General features: G+C 42.0%; 1 protein-coding gene across 6 annotated transcripts in view; it reads right to left on the bottom strand.

Moving 5' to 3' along the window:
- Positions 1–18,032, bottom strand: part of dmd (dystrophin) — a 126,125-nt gene that overhangs the window by 48,697 nt on the left and 59,396 nt on the right. For 5 of the 6 annotated variants that reach the window (XR_011977596.1, XM_072658015.1, XM_072658019.1 and 2 more), the window contains 9 exons: positions 14,516–14,670; positions 11,987–12,176; positions 5,976–6,148; positions 5,707–5,863; positions 4,484–4,601; positions 1,201–1,457; positions 680–826; positions 171–249; positions 6–66 (listed from right to left, as the gene is read on the bottom strand). Coding sequence is in view for 5 of the 6 variants with exons in the window: in XM_072658015.1 (XP_072514116.1) it covers positions 6–66; positions 171–249; positions 680–826; positions 1,201–1,457; positions 4,484–4,601; positions 5,707–5,863; positions 5,976–6,148; positions 11,987–12,176; positions 14,516–14,670 (1,337 nt within the window). In the remaining variant the exon portion in view is untranslated. Of the gene's footprint in view, positions 1–5; positions 67–170; positions 250–679; positions 827–1,200; positions 1,458–4,483; positions 4,602–5,706; positions 5,864–5,975; positions 6,149–7,075; positions 7,121–11,986; positions 12,177–14,515; positions 14,671–18,032 lie in introns of those variants that run through there. The other variant, XM_072658017.1, reaches the window with a different exon arrangement.

Here is an 18,032-nt window from a genome sequence, read left to right as displayed (position 1 = left end):
CTCACTTTATATAGTAGGGAACATTGTTGGGAGAAACAGAGCGTTCAAAAGGACTTTGTACAGAAGCTGCAAGCAGAACAAAAACTAATGTCAAATCACACTTCTACTGTACCACTTTTATTATGGCTAAAGTATAGGTCACAAACATTATAAACTAGATCGTCTTTCACCTTGTAGGAAAGTTTGAGAATGAGGTCCTAAGTCTCTGTGGGCCTCTGTAAGCTGTGTCAAATGCCCTTCAATTGACATCTAAACAAAGACATAAGCCACCGAGATTTTAAGAATACTGCAACAGTTGCAATTAAGGACACATTAGATAGAGATAAAGGATGGTAAACAAAGCACATTTGGAAATAATTAATAGAGAAAAAAGTCTAGGAGCACAGCTTTAGAAAAAATATTTTCATGGTTACACAATATTTCTCTAACTATTGTTACAGTAATCCATAGGACTTTACTGCACATTCTAACTTAAAATAATTATTTTAGAAGATACCTCATTTGCCTGCTATTCTAACCTTCAAACTATCTGACAATACAGATATTGTCTCGATACCCATCAATACTATATGAATTTAATGACTGATCATATAATCCTGAAATAGATTTAGCCAATTGTTATTCTTCAAATAACCATATTTTTTGTTTGTTTACTAAAATACTGCAGTATAATCTGTACCTGCAGAAGTCTCCATCGCATATTGAGGTCATCAATTCTGTTCAGGTTGTCATGTGAGAGTTGAATACCAGGAGTTCTAAATGTAGAAGCCAGTGTGTTGACTTGATTTACATGATCCTGAATGGGAGCTATCTCTTGTTGAAACTCCTGTCAAATTAAAGAAAGCTTAGGTAAAAAGCTTAAAGCATATTCTGAATGCAATTTGTCTGTGGATGCTATTTAGAAAATACAGAGAAAATAAGGTAAGGTGCTAAAAAACACTTAAATACAAAACAACAAAATACCCTCAAAGATTTAAGTACAAAATTCTATCTAATTGCAACAAACATTTGTCTTTCTATGGCATTAATGAATTAAGTGAATTTACACTAGATAATCTGGCCTCTCTGGCCTACACAATCACATCTACCAATCTGCCCTAAATCCAACAATTAGTGAAATTCACATAGTGCTTTCTTCCACTATAACACTTATGTCCCACTATCATGCCCATGAATGAGAAAAAAAAGCAAAACACTTACCTTTACCATGCCTATTTGTGTGCTCAGGTTGTCAATGAGGATGTCTCCAACTGGGTCCCACGAATCCTTTACCATCTCAGCCTGCTGAAGCTTGAAATCTAACTGTTCTTGAGCATCTTGAAGTTCCATCAGTTTCTCCAAAGCTAGTTCCAGCTGTTGCTGCCACTCAACTGCAGCCGTACCCAGTTCCATCCATCGTGTCGTTACATCTTCTGCCTCCTTGCGCAATATGCGCTCCACATTTTGAACTCTCTCCTCTAAGTGTACAGTCAAAAGAAATGAGTCAAATACATGATGCCAAATATATTCCTAATAATTTACAATGTTGGGAGATGGATGTAAAATACATAAACACAAAAACTTAATGTCTGAAATGTCTTAAAATAATTTGTAAAATGTCACAAAGAAAACACAATTTTTCTGGGAGGAAAAAGTTTGGACACTCCCACACTTATTCTCAGGCCTTCAGAAAGAAGGTTGTGGATTCTGGGAAGGGATTTAAGAAGATCTCAAAAAAACACAGAAATCAGCCGTTCCACTGTTTGCAAAATAACTTACAAGTGCAAGAATTGTCAACATAGCCAGGTAGGCCGTCCTAGCAAGTTCAGTCCAAAAGCAGACACAAAATGCACAAAGAAATCTCCAACAATCCTAAAATGTCATTACATGATCTATATGTAGCTCTTGCCACAGCTTAAGTCAAAGTAGAGCATCTACTATCAGAAAAAGACCATACACATTTGAATTTAATGGGAGGTGTGCAAAATTTAATGACAGAGGACATGTTTTGCGTAAACCAGACAGCATTTGAGCACAAGAACTTTATAGACTGTTGTTCTTTTATTTTTATTTGAAGGCCCCAAACATGAGTACAGAGCCAAAGTGGGAGCACAGTTCAACTCCACCAATGCCAGAAGCAGGTGGCAGGGGTTAAACACAATCACGGACCTTAAGGGGAGCTCTTTCTCTACCAGATGCGCGAAACTGCTTCTATGTTCGTTTTGAGGCAAACCACCATTTCGAGTCCCACCCACCCTCTGTCTCCGAAGCTGATGTGCGCAGATCCTTTAAGTACATCAACACACATAAATCTGCTGGCCCAGATGGCATACCCAGCAAAGCACTTAAAGCATGAGCCAGTCAGCTTGCTGGAGTCTTTGCAGACATTTTCAACATGTCTCTTGCTCTCTCAGTCGTGCCAGCATGCTTCAAACAGGCCATCATTGTCCCTGTTCCAAAGACAGCAAGCATTATCTGCCTAAATGACTGGCATCCAGTTGCTTTAACCCTTATCATAAGCAAGTGCTTTGAGAGGCTTGTTAGAAACTTTATCTGCTCCTCATTACCTTCCACCCTGGACCCACTGCAATTTGCATACAGGCGGAACAGATCCACTGATGATGCTATTGCCCTGACTCTGCATACTGCCCTCTCCCACCTGTTTAAGAAGAACACCGGCAGCGGACCCCTCAGCTCCGGAGGTCCAGTAAGACCCGCGCTGTCTTTCTGTTTCACGGCTTTCCCCAGGCACTGCTTGTAGGTTTAGGTTTTCTGTATCGTTCTGGCATGCTAGCCTAGCCCTCGTCCCTCACCAGCCACAGGTGTGCTCTTTTGTTTACCCAGTTTAGTTGTCACGTTTGGCTTTTGTTTATTGTTAACCCTGTTAATCTGTTGCTGCTTTTTCCTTGTTTTCTGCCCTGTTTGAGTTAATAAACTCTCTCGCCTTGGTCCATCCCCTGCGAGTGTTCTCCCTCATTGTCTGACCCAGTGGATCATGACAGAATTCTCGGCCGAAAACCCCCGAACAGCGGGGATGGATGCCAGAGATCTGGCTGCTCGCGCCCAAGAACAAGTCTTGGGGCAGCAGCACCACTCTCTACAGAGTGTTTCTGAGGCCGTTGGTCGCCTAAGGCAGTAACAGGCGAAACAACGGCAGCTAGTCGCCCAACTAGTGGGTGACATCCAAGGGCTCATGAATCGAGTACAGACTTCGTTGAAGCCCGCTAGTCTTCCCAGCCAAGTCACCAGTCCGTATCCGATGGACATTCCAGATACGTATTCAGGCGATCCAGAGCTTTGCAAGGGGTTCTTGTTTCAGTACTCTGTTTATTTATGTAGTCAAGGAACCAGCACTGACCAGGCGAAGGTCGCCTTTCTTGTATCCCGTCTCGCTGGAGAAGCTCTGGATTGGGCCATAGCCACCTGGGAGGAGCTTAGCGCGGAGCCCTTCTCGTGGTACCTGAAGCACTTCAAGGTGGTGTTTCAGCGTCCTCGAGGGGGGCTCACGCCAGGCGACCTGTTGCTGTGGCTGGAGCAGGGCAGCAGGTCGGTAGCCCACTATGCGCTGGAGTTCCGCTCCTTGGCTGCGCATAGTGGGTGGAGTCACGCCGTGCTGGCTGCCCAGTTCCGCAACGAGCTTGCCCCCCGTTTGCAGCAGGAGTTGGCATGCCGAGGTGAGTCGCTTGAGCTGGATGAGCTCATAGCGCTCGCTATCAGGCTCGACCAGCTCCCAGGTCGCCCTACCCTGTGGTACCTGTCAGCGCGCCCATGGAGGTGGGCGTGGGCCACCTCAACCCGACATCTGCTTCCGAGGTGCATGGCCCTAGGCCTACGCCTAGGGTCTCTGATATGGTGGCTGTGCCCAGCTCCCCGGATCACGTCAAGGCGGCGCTCGTGGCCCTGGATCACGTCAAGGCGGCGTTCGCGGCCCCGGATCACGTCATGCCGGTGCCCAGCACTCCCTCTCCGGAGTGCCCTCCGAACTCAAGGTGCCGCCCAGTAAACTCAAGGAGGCGCCTAGCGCGCCCTCACGGTTCAAGGAGGCGGCCCAGCCCGCCAGTCAAGCCAAGGAGACGGCCCAGCCCGCCAGCCCCCTCGTCCCTCACCAGCCACAGGTGTGCTCTTTTGTTTACCCAGTTTGGTTGTCACGTTTGGCTTTTCTTTTTAGTTAACCCTGTTAATCTGTTGCTGCTTTTTCCTTGTTTTCTGCCCTGTTTGAGTTAATAAACTCTCTCGCCTTGGTCCATCCCCTGCGAGTGTTCTCCCTCATTGTCTGACCCAGTGGATAATCCAATGGTCCACACAAACCTGCTTTTCTTATTTTGCCATATTTGCAACTTCTGACCAGTAGTGTATGTTGCCACTGTCTATCAGGAAAGTAAAGTAAGTCTCTTGACAGTGACACTCTTGATCTGTCTATTAAGCACTAAACTAAAATTTGTTTTCTTAATTTCTGGCTAATACAAGTTTTAGTGACAAAAAAATAAATGATAGATTAGATTACCTCTTTGACCAGGCCTCTGTTTAGATTCTTCACTAGGAATCTCACTGAGGAAACTCTTCACATTCTCAAGTGCTCCATTGATTGATGGCTCTTTTGTACTCAGATCCCTCCTAAATGCCTATGACAAAATGCTAAACAGTAATTATTGGAATATATTTACATGTGCAAAACCCAGTTTTACTGCAACATTGGTACACCCAATCAGTTATTGAATGTAGAAACAAAACCTACAAAAAGAAGAACAAACAAAAACAATTTCAAACTTGCTTAAAATGGGTGGGGGGGGGTGTATGATCATTATTTTAACTAAATAAGTCCACATTTAGAGAAAATAAGTCATTACTTTAAACAATTAAGTCAAATCCACATAAAAAAGTCCTAATTTCAACCAAATGAATCAAAACTATAATACTATAAAGAATAATTATCTCAATACCAAGAATAATATTTTGAAAATGTCAAATTCCAATGAACACAGCCCTACACATCCTATAACATTATTATGCTATTCTAATGGCAAAATAGCTATAAAACAAATAATGAAAAGGAAATAAAAATCTGAGATTAAACAAACCTATGTCTAACAATCTGCTACTAAGGGAGCACACTATAATCAGCTGGAGCAGCTGCAACTTGATCTGGGTTATACACCAAATTGTACATTGTCGTAATATGAAAAAAAGTCTATTAAATTATCATTTTGACAATCTGCTAGTGAGGTTTTGTTTTAGGGGAACATAATTAAATAAATAATAATTAAATAAGAGGGTCAGGTTACTGCTTACATACGCATACACAGCAATATAATTTTATTTTAATTGAAAATCCCATGTTTTCTAATAAATCAATAACTTTTGAACAATTTTCAAACAATAACTTTTTTTTACTGTACTCGTGTTTATTTAGATTTGTATAGGTATTCTAAAATATTTTTGTTGCAGAACCAAGCTACTGCCATGACAGGTTTAAACAAATTTTTGTTTGTCAAAAATGTTACAAATTACTGAGTACGGGGATTACGAATATTATATATGACATAGTTTTCAATTGTTTTGTTGGTGTCGATACGTGTTTCTCTTTACAATCTGACTAGCTGCATCACTCTTTCAAACAACACACTAAATCACATCTTTATAATACTCTCATAATTTCCTGTATATTTTTCTAAGCATTATAAAGAAAATACTTTTTCACTTATAAAAAATGATGTATGGGTGATTAACCTTATGTGTGTTCAGTTGCTGATGCACAATTGGTACATCACCCCCCACTGGTTTCTGTTGGTCCAGCTCCTCTTTCCTAAACTGTAGCCAGTGAAGCAACTCTTGCAAGGACATGTGACAATGCTTCCATTGCTCCATGCTGGCATCCAAGTGAGGCCTGAAAATTCAACCCAGTACCATTCTTTTTAGCATTTGAAAGGATATGAGACACATATTCAAATGTTAGCATAAAACACAAATAGTGAAAATCATTAATAAATAAATCTTACCTCACACTAATGACTTTTTTACGCAAGTCATGCCACCGCTGTCCCATGTTGTGAAGTCGTTTCTGAAGCACTTCAGCATTGTCTGTACCTTCCAAAGATTCCACTATACGTTGTCCATTTTCATCTAATGAGTGGTACATATCTGTGTGGGCATCAATCTCCATCTGGAGATCCTGTAGAGATTATTAGAGTTTCAGCCTTTTTAGATACCATTTTCTTTTCTGTAGTATTTTCTCCTGTGGTACATTATCAGTAAACATCTGCAATCCATGTTCAAAAACATTTCAATGTACAAATATTGCTCATAAATATTAATGTAATTTAACATATTGATGAGAGCTCTATATGGTGTAGCAAATTTTTGTTTTTTATATCATAGGTGTCATTACTGCAAGGAGTTTGTTTGTAATTTTTCACAGAAATAGTTTTTATTATATTTAATTGAATCTCAATCTAAAGTGAACTAAAATGTGGCATAAAAAATCTCATTTACAATGAATTGTGTTAAGATAAAATAGCATAATATTGTTAAAAATCGTATCATCATTAGCTTAAACTTCTGCTGTCTGTCAACAGCATACAAACTATAAAAAGAAAAGTTAGGGAAATAAATTAATTAATTACACAATCTTCAAATCTGCAGTAATAATACTTAGGTCAGCACAATTGTACTATGTTGCTAAAAATCCATTTAAATTAAATTAAATCAATTATTTAGATTTACTTTTAATAGTTTAATCAGTCAATTTATCTATATCTGGAAACATTATCTTTTCTTTTTTTCTCTATGCTGGTCCCACGTTTAACTCTCAGTAATGGAATATGAACTTCTGTCTAGTACATTTTTAAAGATAGTTTTCTGTTTTACCATCTACAAGTCATCTAGTATAAAGTGCAACACATATTTAACAAGATATTTTATTTTAGTACAGCTGCAGTACATATATATATATATATATATATATATATATATATATATATATATATATATATATATATATATATATTACATGCATATACTTACTGTATGTTATGTACAGGTATTTAAATCAAAGTACACAAACTAAAGCAATACAAAAAGAGAACAATAAAGCTCGAACCTTAATGTGATATGTCTTCCTGTGTAACATTTCCACAGAATGAGAGACATCAGATGAAATGTGCAGACCCTTTATTTCCTTGCCACATGGACGTGTGTGAAAAGAGGATAAAAGTGGTACAGAATGGAGACTGACAAAGTGAAAGACAGCGAGCAGTGATAGAATTTATTCGACTGACATGTATTTGTAGGCTATAGAATGCCTGTTGAGAAAGGCACACTGGAGCTGTTGTTCATAGGGAGTGTGGGCACTGCTTCTTTGGAAAAGGTCAGTGCTGGTTTCTGAGAGAACAGAAGCTTCCCTTTAGTTCCCACAAGTTTGTCTGCCTCTCATATTTAACTATTTCTATGCGCTGTTGCCAAGTGCACATATCTGTCATACCAGTTAGTCCCTAATGACTCAGACAAAAAGCTTTTTGCATCCCTCCTAACCCAGAGGTGGGTAATAACTTGTTATAATTGCTCAAGTAATAAAGTATTTTTGTAATGAAACATTTTCTAATGACATTTTACCTTGACCTTGGTGGCAGCATCTGTACTACATTCTCACATGTCTCGCTTTATGAGTGCATCAAACAGAGAAAAAAAATGTTATCCTTTGCTGATTGAAGCTAGATTTATGCAGAGGTTCCAGCACAGTTATAAATGGGGCTGAGCTCAAATAGTGTTGTGACTTTAAAGGTGTTAATTACAAGTAATGTGTTAATTGTCACGCCCACGCTTCTGCGCCCGCCCCGAGGGCGGTCTCGGGCAGCAGCCCGCAGGCGATCATGAACACTTTCACAGTCATGGTTACATCATGTTATGTTCAGGACTTTTAAGTTGAAACGGTCTCTTGCTTTGACACCCATCATCGCAATCTTGGTTTTAGGTTGTGTTTGTGTCATGTGTTCGTTCATTGTTTTCTGTAATGTGTTCCACCTGTGGCTGGCGTATATAAGGAGGCCTAGTGCCAGCTGCCGGTTGCCAATAATTGGCAAGCCCGATAGTCCTCCCAGCCCAGACACGACGTCCCCTAGCCCGTACTCGGTTAGTAAACTGGATACGAAACATGGCGATCCAGAGCTTTGCAAGGGGTTCTTGCTACAGTGTGCGGTCTTCTTTAAGAATCACCTGACCGGCACTGATCAGGCGAAGATTGCCTTTCTTGTATCCCGGCTCGCTGGAAAAGCTCTAGATTGGGCCACAGCCACCTGGGAGGACCTCAATGAGAAGCCCTTCTCGGAGTACCTTAAACATTTTAAGGCAGTATTCCAACACCCCCGAGAGGGGCTCACCAAGGGCGACCTCCTGCTGCGGATTGAGCACGGCGCCAGGCCGGAGAGTTCTGCACTCTTGCCGCTGAAAGTGGGTGGAACCAACCGGCTCTGGTGGCTCTGTTCCGCAATGGGCTTAATCCACGTCTGCAGCGGGAGATGGAGTGCCGGGGTGAGTCACTAGAGCTGGACAAGCCTATTGCACTCGACATCCGGTTAGACCAGCTTCTTAGTCGCCCTACTAACCCCAGGTCCCCGAGAGCTGGGGGTTCAGCAGCCGGACCTAGGAGGCAGACCGGTCCGGCCGTCCACGCTAGAGAAATGCGTACTAGTTCTGAGGGGTTACCCGCCCCAACATCGTCAGCAGGAACTGATTGTGAGCTCATGGAAGTGGGCACAGGAGCCAGCATAACCCCCACATCTCCTGGCCTGAACAGGAGATCATGTCTTGGTCCCCTTATTGTCGTGACCATTGCCCTAGCCTAGCCCTCCTTAGGGTCTTGACGACCTCCATAGAGAGCCCCGAGCCTGAGAACTTAGTAGTCCTGCCACCGGAGTACAGCGATATGCAAGACATATTCTGTAAATCCCGAGCCGCTAACCACCTCCCCCCATCGCCCGTACAATTGCGCAATCGACCTAGTAGAGGGTGCCACCTTGAGTCACCTTGAGTCTTGAAAGAGAAAAGTCTTTCTGGACGACATTCTCGTGTACTCCCCCGACCTGTCCACGCACATACGTCATGTTCGCCTGGTCCTGGCGAAACTTAGAGCCCACCTGCTGTACACTAAGTTGGAGAAATGCGTATTTCATGTCAGTGAAATCCCCTTCTTGGGATACATAATTAGCAAACGGGGGGTTCAGATGGACCAAACAAAAGTCCAGGCAGTCTTAAACTGGCCGTCACCTGGCTCCGTAAAGGAGGTCCAGCGGTTCATGGGGTTTGGCAATTTTTATCATCAGTTCATTTGGGACTTCAGTGGGTTGGCAGCTCCCATAACGTCTTTGCTCAAGGGAGCTCCCCGGCGCATCATGTGGACGCCGGCCGCAGAGAGCTCCTTCCTAGTGGCCAAACGTGCTTTCAAGTTGGCTCCGCTGTTGCGCCACCCCGACCCCCGCAAGCCATTCGTAGTCTAGGTGGATGCCTCCAACACCGGGGTGGGGGCTGTTCTCTCGCAATGTCATGGGGAGAGCGACAGGCTCCACCCGGTAGCCTTTTATTCCAAAAACGAACGAAACTACGGGGTAGGGGATGGGGAGCTCCTAGCGGTTAAGATGGTGCTAGGGGAGTGGTGTCATTGGTTAGAAGGTGCTGCCTACCCCTTTTTAGTGCTAACTGACCATAAAAACCTAGAGTACTTGAGGAATGCCAAGTGTCTGAACCCCCGGCAAGCGAGGTGGTCCCTATTCTTCGCCAGGTTCAGGTTCACAGTCTCGTTTCGTCTGGGCTCCTGCAACACTAAGGCGGATGCTCTTTCTCACATCCACCAGCCGGCGGATGAGGGAGAGATCGCCCTGATGCCTATCCTGCCATCAAGTGTAAGGGTTGCGGTGATTCAGTGGGACCTGGACACCGAGATAGACGAAGCCCTCAAGCGCACCACCGTGCCCCCCCCATGCCCCACGGACAAGGTCTACATCCCGGGGGAACTCCGGGAGAAGCTCATCGTTTGGGCTCACGCTTCCCCGCTTCAGGTCATCCAGGTGAGGCATGGACGTATTATCTGCTCTCACCCAAGTACTGGTGGGAGGGGATGAGGGCAGATACACATTGGGTAGTGGCATCGTGCAGCGAGTGCGCCAAATGTAAGACCCCCAAGACGCTCCCTTCGGGGAAGCTCATGCCACTACCTGTCCCTGAACGTCCGTGGTCTCACCTGGCCGTAGATTTCGTCACTGACCTGCCTAAATCTGAGGAGCACACGGTGGTGATGACTGTAGTGGATCATTTCTCATGGGGGGTTAAGTTTATCCCATTCTCTGCATTGCCCACAGCAATGCAGACGGCTCAAGCATTGGTAGACCACGTCCTCCAGAATTTTGGGATTCCGGAGGACATAGTATCTGATTGGGAGGCCCAGGGTTTGGGGTTTGGGGAGCCTTTTGTGAGCACCTGGGGGTGAGCGTTAGTCTCTCCTCCGGGTATCACCCACAGTCCAACGGCCAGTGCAAGCACACTAACCAGAAGCTGGGGAAGTTCTTGTGGCTTTACTGCCACAAGAACTTCCCCAGCTTCTGGTTAGTGTTAGAACCACCTGGTCTGGGCCGAAATGGCCCAGAACTCTCTGAGGTGCGCGACCACTGGCCTGACCCCTTATCGGTGTTTTCTAGGCTACCAGCCTCCACTGGCCCCCTGGACTGCCATGGAGACCCAAGTCCCAGCAGTAGATGCCTGGATGTGTCGCAGTGAAGCAGTCTGGACCCGAGCCCACCAGTCACTGGTTCCGGTTAGGCGCCTGGGGCGTCCCTGTCGTTTCTCGGGCTGCGACCCACATCATGTTATGTTCAGGACTTTTAAGTTGAAACGGACTCTTGCTTTGACACCCATCATCGCCATCGTGGTGTCATGTGTTCGTTCATTGTTTTCTGTAATGTGTTCCACCTGTGGCTGGCGTATATAAGGAGGGCTAGTGCCAGCTGCCGGTTGCTGAGAATTGCACATGGTACTCAGAGACTCTGTACTCTGTATTCGCCGGTCGAGTTTGTGGAGCTTACGGAATCGAGTGGACCTATCTAGCCGCAGCTAGCTTTACCCTAAGGAGCCATCTCACCAGGTGTACTCAGGGTCAAGAGCTCAGGTAACGAGCTACTCGTACGCTAGTGATTCATGGAAGCTAGCCCCACCACCGGATCGGTTTGGTCTTCAGGGTTTGGTGGCTGATCTCTCACGCACTCACGTCTCGTAAGTTCACATCGCCTGGCGAGCACAGTTATTTATGTTATCTGTAGTTTTCCCCAGGCACAGCCTGAAGGTTTTGGTTCACGTCTCAGTTCTAGCTCGGCTCCGGCAAGCCAGCCTAGCCCTTGTATCTCGCCAGCCTCAGGTGTGCTCTTTTGTTTTGCCCACGTTTGGTTGCCACTGTTGTGTTTCTGTTCACCCCGTTTTCCCCAGTAACGTTTGCTGCTTTGTCTTTTGTTTTTGCTGTTTGTTTTCAATAAACCTCTCACTTTGGTCCATCCCCTGCGAGTGTTCTCCCTCATTGTCAGACCGTGTGGATCATGACATTAATATAAATATTCACTTTATCACTATAGATGTTAGCTTTTTTTTTTTTTTTCCTATTTTTATTATGGTTGTCTGTTACTGTTACCATCACTGTAGTTGTGTCTATGCATTGAGGACGGTTATTGCTATAATGCTTACCCACATTTTTTTTCTGCATTCTGGTATCTTCTACTCTCTAGTTTTTTTTCTAGGATTTAAAAAGTCTCTTGGCTACCTATGACTATTACACATTATGAAATACCTTGCCAACTAAGACGTTGAATACACAATCAAACGAGGAGGCCCAGAAAAAGTAGTGTTGAATTAAAAGATGTAGCTGTCCCCAGCCCTGGCTCTTTAGTAACATCTCAAGTGTATCAGTATCCAGAGTATACTGAGTTCTTTGTCCAAAACACCCTACAGTCATTTTCAAAGTCAGCTGTGTACTTACTTGCCATTGCTCTAGTAAGTGGCGTGCTGTGGCTGGGTTCTCCAGAAGCCTTTCTTTGTATGTAGCGTCTTGCAGGACATTTGCTGTAGTTTCTGCTTCAGTTAACCAATTAATGAACTTTTCCAGGTCTATGTAAAAGTGTTGCAGTTGCTGCAGTCTAGCTTCTAGGTCTGCCTCCGTATCCCCTACCCTACACAAAAGTCAATATTATTCAATTTGAACAAATCACATAATGCATTATTTAGTTTGGATCAGTCTGAAAGCTTATCATACAGTGTAATAAATGACTGAACTGCTACAGAAAGTATTGGAAATTAGTGTCTTTTAATCTATTACCTGTCAATTTATTGCCTCTTGGAATATAAATATAAGGTGATTCCAATTGTCCTTAGTTATCCATCATCCAGAAATATCAGAAAATGAACAATACTAAAAAGGTTGTTGATTTTCATAAATTAGATATCAACAAAATGTAAACAATTGTGATGTTACACCTCTATGTACAGTGAGGAGGATTGTTTACCAGGAAAGGATTCAGATCAAAAACTTGCCAAATGCCTTTTGAGATCACTGAACCTTTAAATGGAAGCGGGCTCTGTGGTCACATAGTAGCAGAATAGAGCATTGGCATATAAAGCAGGTGAAATAAGTATTGAACACATCAAAAATGCTCTAAGTAAATATATATAATAAGGTGCTCATGACATAATCCCTTCAATCATCCACACATGCAAAGAAATCAAACCATAGATGTTCATAAATTAAGTAATGTATAATAATGACACAGGGGAAAAAGTAATGAACACGCTTACTGAAATGTATATGTATGTAATACGTTGTACAAACGCCTTTGTTGGTAATGACAGCTTTGAGACGCCTCCTGTATGGAGAAACTAGTCACATATATGTGTATTATGGCATCCATATTGTTGAGCAAACTTTAAATGCATTTCACCTTGCTTTTTCTTCAGCAAAGGAGTCTTGGATGGGGAGCGTGCATTCAGGCCATGGTGGTTGAGTGCGGTACTTACTGTTCTCTTTGAAACAATTGTACCTGCTGATACCAGGCGTTTCTGTAGCTCTCAAACTCTTCTGACTATTCTTTTCACGCTTCTGTCTGAAAAATTGCAGGGAGCACCTGGTCGTGGTGAATGATGATGAAATGATGTTCTTTCAGATTATGGCCCCAACAGTGCTCACTGGAACCTTCAGTAGCTTAGAAATTCTTCTGTAACCAATAGTTTTTAAGTGGCTCCTTGGTAATGAGACTTTTAATAGGCCATCAGTTGCACGCTTTTTACAACTTCATGTGTTCAATACTTTTTCCCTGTGTCATTTCTCATTATTAAACAAAAAATAATTTATAAACACCTAAGGTTTGATTTCTTTGCATGTGTAGATTGGATGGGTTGTTCCCTACGTCTGGTGAGAATTCCATGTTCATTACTCCTTTTACCTGCTGTGTAAACAATACACAATTTATAGTTTGTCTGATTTGTGTAAATACACCACAATTTGTACAGCATCTATTTTTTACTACTGACATTTTACATATAGTGATTGTAATGTCCAGACATTCCATACAGGAATGTTAATAGATAGTATATAATGGAAATAAACCATATTCTACTTTCAAGTTTCTAGTATAAACATATTAGAGTTACCACCACTGAGTTGCCACCAAGGGTGGCTCATACCACCAGTGAAAAACCATTGGGGCAGTGGTGGCTCAGTGATTAGAGCTTTGTGTTATTGATAACAAGGTTGTGAATTTCGATACCCAGGTGTGAAGGCCACCCACTGTTCCAGGCATGTGTTGTCACGGTCTCACTGTGTGTGCGCTAGTGTAAATGTGCGTGTTCACTGCATGGATGGGTTAAAGGAAGCTATACCTAAATGTTACCCACAATTACTTTGGTGTACTTTGGTAAGGTGTTATCCACCCCAAATACACTTGAATGAAATTATGTTCCTAGGATCTCTGGAAATGAATTATAAGTAATTTGGAGATCATAGGTCTTAGATAGATAAAGAAGTATTCTCTCCTAAGAGCTAAGAAACAGAAAAGTTTAGTTGGTTTAACTAGCAGTGATACTTGAAAAGAAATTGTGAATTGTGAAATGTTTCATTTAGGTTATCTTCATTTTCTTATCTGCTTCATTCAGCTTAGGTTTGCAGTGGCAATAGGATAAGGTAAAAAGCCTATCTAATAAAGATGATGTATGTTGTATGTGGAGGTGATGACTGGAGGCACCTTCTCTGGAGTGGTGTAGAAGCCTAGACAAACAGTTCTTAAAACCTAAAGATGTAAGGAGGCATGTCCTGGAATGTGGGCAAGGCAGAACAAGCAGAAAGGGCTATGTATGTCTTCTTTGTTTGTAAGGGAGGAAGAAAGACAATGTACATTTGAACACACAGACTTTCAGATTATGCTTGCAAACAGGAGGAGCATGGAAATATTTAAGAAAAAAGCCTTTTAGGACCAGTGTTAGTCATCTTATTAAAACCATTTTTTCCCAATGAACCTACCGTTTTTTGATGTTGGCCCAAGCTGTGTTCATGCTTTCAGTCATCTGTTTAATTTTGCTTGTGTCATCATCTGTATAACGAGTCAGCAGTTTATTTGCCAGTACATTGGTGACATCCATTTGAGCTTGCCACTGTTGTATATTCTTGCCCAGTTTCTGCAAATTCAACAAAATATGATTAAATGGTACATCACAACTGGTGCATTTGTAGTTAATTATATTTGTCTTCTGCATTCTCAAAACACTGAATAATAAAGATTTTAAAAACTAATTTCCTAACGCAATATTTAATTTTAGGGGAGGGTCATGAACATATGAACGGTAACTTCAGGTACCATAGTGGAATTTATATTATGAGAATACCTCCATTTCCATTACACTGCTACACAGGAAGGAACCATCACCTAAACTTGTAAACTGTAGTGCTTCTTATGGTGCTGGCAACTTATGCAGTTTCCAGGATTTTCTTATGATGCGTTTGTAAAGCAGAGAAGGAGCAAAATGCTTTTTTATGTTAACACCACATGGACAGACAGACTAAAGACTTAATGAGCTTCATTTTGGAGAAAAAATGTAAACATTAGCAACACTACTGAGTGTCCTGCAACTAGCAAAAAGACACAGCTCCTTTTTACCTTTTTACATTAAACTACTCACCAGGATATGGTGCTAAGGCGTCAGTTTCTCAAGATGTTTAACCAGATCTTGTCGATAACAATTTGAATAAATGTTGAATGAATTAACGTTAATCTTTAAGTTTTTAAGAATTTTTAATCACAAACATGAGTAAATCTGTCCCAACATTCAATCCCTGTGTTTGTTTGCAGAATATCTTTTATTTTATTTGAGAGTTGAAACTCTGGTAAATGTGTTTGATTGAATTATTTGCATATTTAGAAAAGCTCTGTAGCCTCAGCCATTGATTACAACACGACCAGAACCAATTTAACATTATTTAAGCTTTCACAATTAATAAACGCAGAAGTCTGGTAACGGTCAATTGGCTTCACCAAGAGGTAGTTCCTTGTATGGCTAATAGCAGGGTCTAACTGGGAAATGAAACAAGCCCATCGTATTTACTCCAGGGTCTCAACAGAGACCCTTATTTACTAGCTACTCTACAACAGTGGCAGAGATCTCATACTCAAGAAATGAAGACATTGTGCCCATCTAATGTGAAATGGCATAAGCCTGAGCTTCTTCACAGATTTTTCTCTAATAACTGTCATGAAACCTAGTGCCTTTGACACAGTGATGAAAGCAATATGAGAGGCTGGTGTTCAAACCTTGCTTTTCTATTTATTTATTTTCTATTAGTTTTAAAGGTTATTTGAAATGGGGAAACCCTTATTTTGGAAGATGCAGAGTGGTTTCTGGCTACTGCTCTAGTTTAATAATTCATCATGTTAAGACATCATTAAGACAATAACTATATGTTTGAAACTGATGCTTATAACTAGTTTGATATCACCTTTGTTTTTGTTTATTACATTTTTAAGTGGACCTTACTCCTTTTGTTCTTCTTTGGTGATCAGAGGGATGAAGTTATAGCTATGATCTAGCTGCTGGCTAGGCCAATGTCATTGTCACCGATTCTAAAAGAGGAGTCTTTGATGGACTGCTGGTGGCATTTTAATCTGACCGCTAAACAGTATACTTTAGTTTACATTTTCAGATGACATGGCAGCAGAAATAGAATTAGTTAAGAATAAGCTTAATAAATGAGATAAACACAGAATTTCTTATTAAAAGACATTATACATTTTCCATTACAGAAATAAACTTTCACAAAGAAACACATCTTACAATACAGGCACAATATAATACTTTTAACAGGTCTTAACATAGAATCACATACGTTCTGTGTTTCTATGTTAATATACATGCAATCACACCAAAACGTAGTGTGTGGCAAATGCTTATATCACCTAATGCGCTGATTTTTATTTTTCCACAATTCTTTTCACAAACCTTTACATTTCAATTTGAAGCATTAAACCTCACATACAGTCATGCCCGAAAGTATTCATACCCCTGGCAAAGTTTGACTTAAATTTACTTTTATTTAACCAGAAGTTATATTTTTGCCTTGAAACGACACAGGCATCTCCCAGGAGATAACACGATGATGTACAAGAGGCATCATTGTGGGAAAAAGTATTTCTCAGCTTTTATACACATTTGAACAAAAAGTGGCATGTCCAAAATTATTCATACCCTTTGAAAACTGTCACAGTATATGGGAAAATCCAAAGTTCTATACCATTCCAAATAGTCCAAGCTGTTTTAAAGCATCCTAATTACCCTGATTCATTGGGAACAGCTGTTTTAATCAACTCAACAGGAGAAAAACAGCAGCTCTCTGCAGTTGGTTTGTGGACAGTCATGGCTAAGACAAATGAGCTCACTAAGGACCTGCGGCTGTGCATTGTGGCCGCTCACAAGTCAGGAAAGGGCTATAAAGCCATATCAAAATGTTTTCAAGTTCCAGTGGCTACAGTGCAAAGTATTATTAAAAAATACAAGAAGTTCCGCACTGTGGAAAATCTCAGAAGATGTGGTCGGAAGCCAAAAGTGACACCTGTGCTGGCCAGGAGAATAGTGAGAGAGGTGAAGAAAAATCCAAGGATCACCACCAAGGCCATCCTGGTGAATCTGGACTCTGCTGGTGGCGACATCTCAAGGCAGACAGTTCAACGGACACTGCACACTGCTGGGTTCCACGGACGCAGGCCAAGGAGGACACCACTTCTCCAGAAAAGGCACACAAAAGCCCGCTTGACCTTTGCAAATGCTCATCTGGACAAAGAAGAAGACTTCTGGTGTTCTGTTTTATGGTCAGATGAAACAAAAATTGAATTGTTTGGCCACAATGATGTGTGCACCATTTGGCGTAAAAAAGGAGAAGCCTTCAACCCTAAGAACACCATCCCCACTGTCAAACATGGTGGTGGGAACCTAATGTTTTGGGGGTGTTTTTTCAGCCAATGGACCAGGGAACTTGATCGCAGTAAATGGCACCATGAAAAAAGAGCAATACATCAAGATTCTCAACAACAACATCAGGCAGTCTGCAGAGAAACTTGGCCTTGGGAACCGGTGGACATTTCAGCACGACAACGACCCAAAACACACAGCCAAAGTGGTGAAGAAATGGTTAGCAGACAAAAACATTAATGTTTTGCAGTGGCCCAGCCAGAGTCCTGACTTGAATCCAATTGAGAATCTGTGGAGGGAGCTAAAGATCAGGGTGATGGCAAGGAGACCCTCGAACCTCAAAGAGTTGGAGCTCATCACTAAAGATGAATGGGCAAAAATACCAGTGGAGACATGCAAAAAGCTGGTCAGCAACTACAGGAAGCGTTTGATTGCTGTAATAGCCAATAAAGGCTTTTCTATTAATTATTGAGAAGGGTATGAATAATTTTGGACATGCCACTTTTTGTTCAAATGTGTATAAAAGCTGAGAAATACTTTTTCCCACAATGATGCCTCTTGTACATCATCGTGTTATCTCC

This window comes from Salminus brasiliensis, chromosome 15 (assembly GCF_030463535.1).
Source record: "Salminus brasiliensis chromosome 15, fSalBra1.hap2, whole genome shotgun sequence".
Lineage (NCBI taxonomy): Eukaryota > Metazoa > Chordata > Actinopteri > Characiformes > Bryconidae > Salminus > Salminus brasiliensis.
Note: the sequence above shows the minus strand (reverse complement) of the source record. Positions and strands in the feature narration are given on the sequence as shown.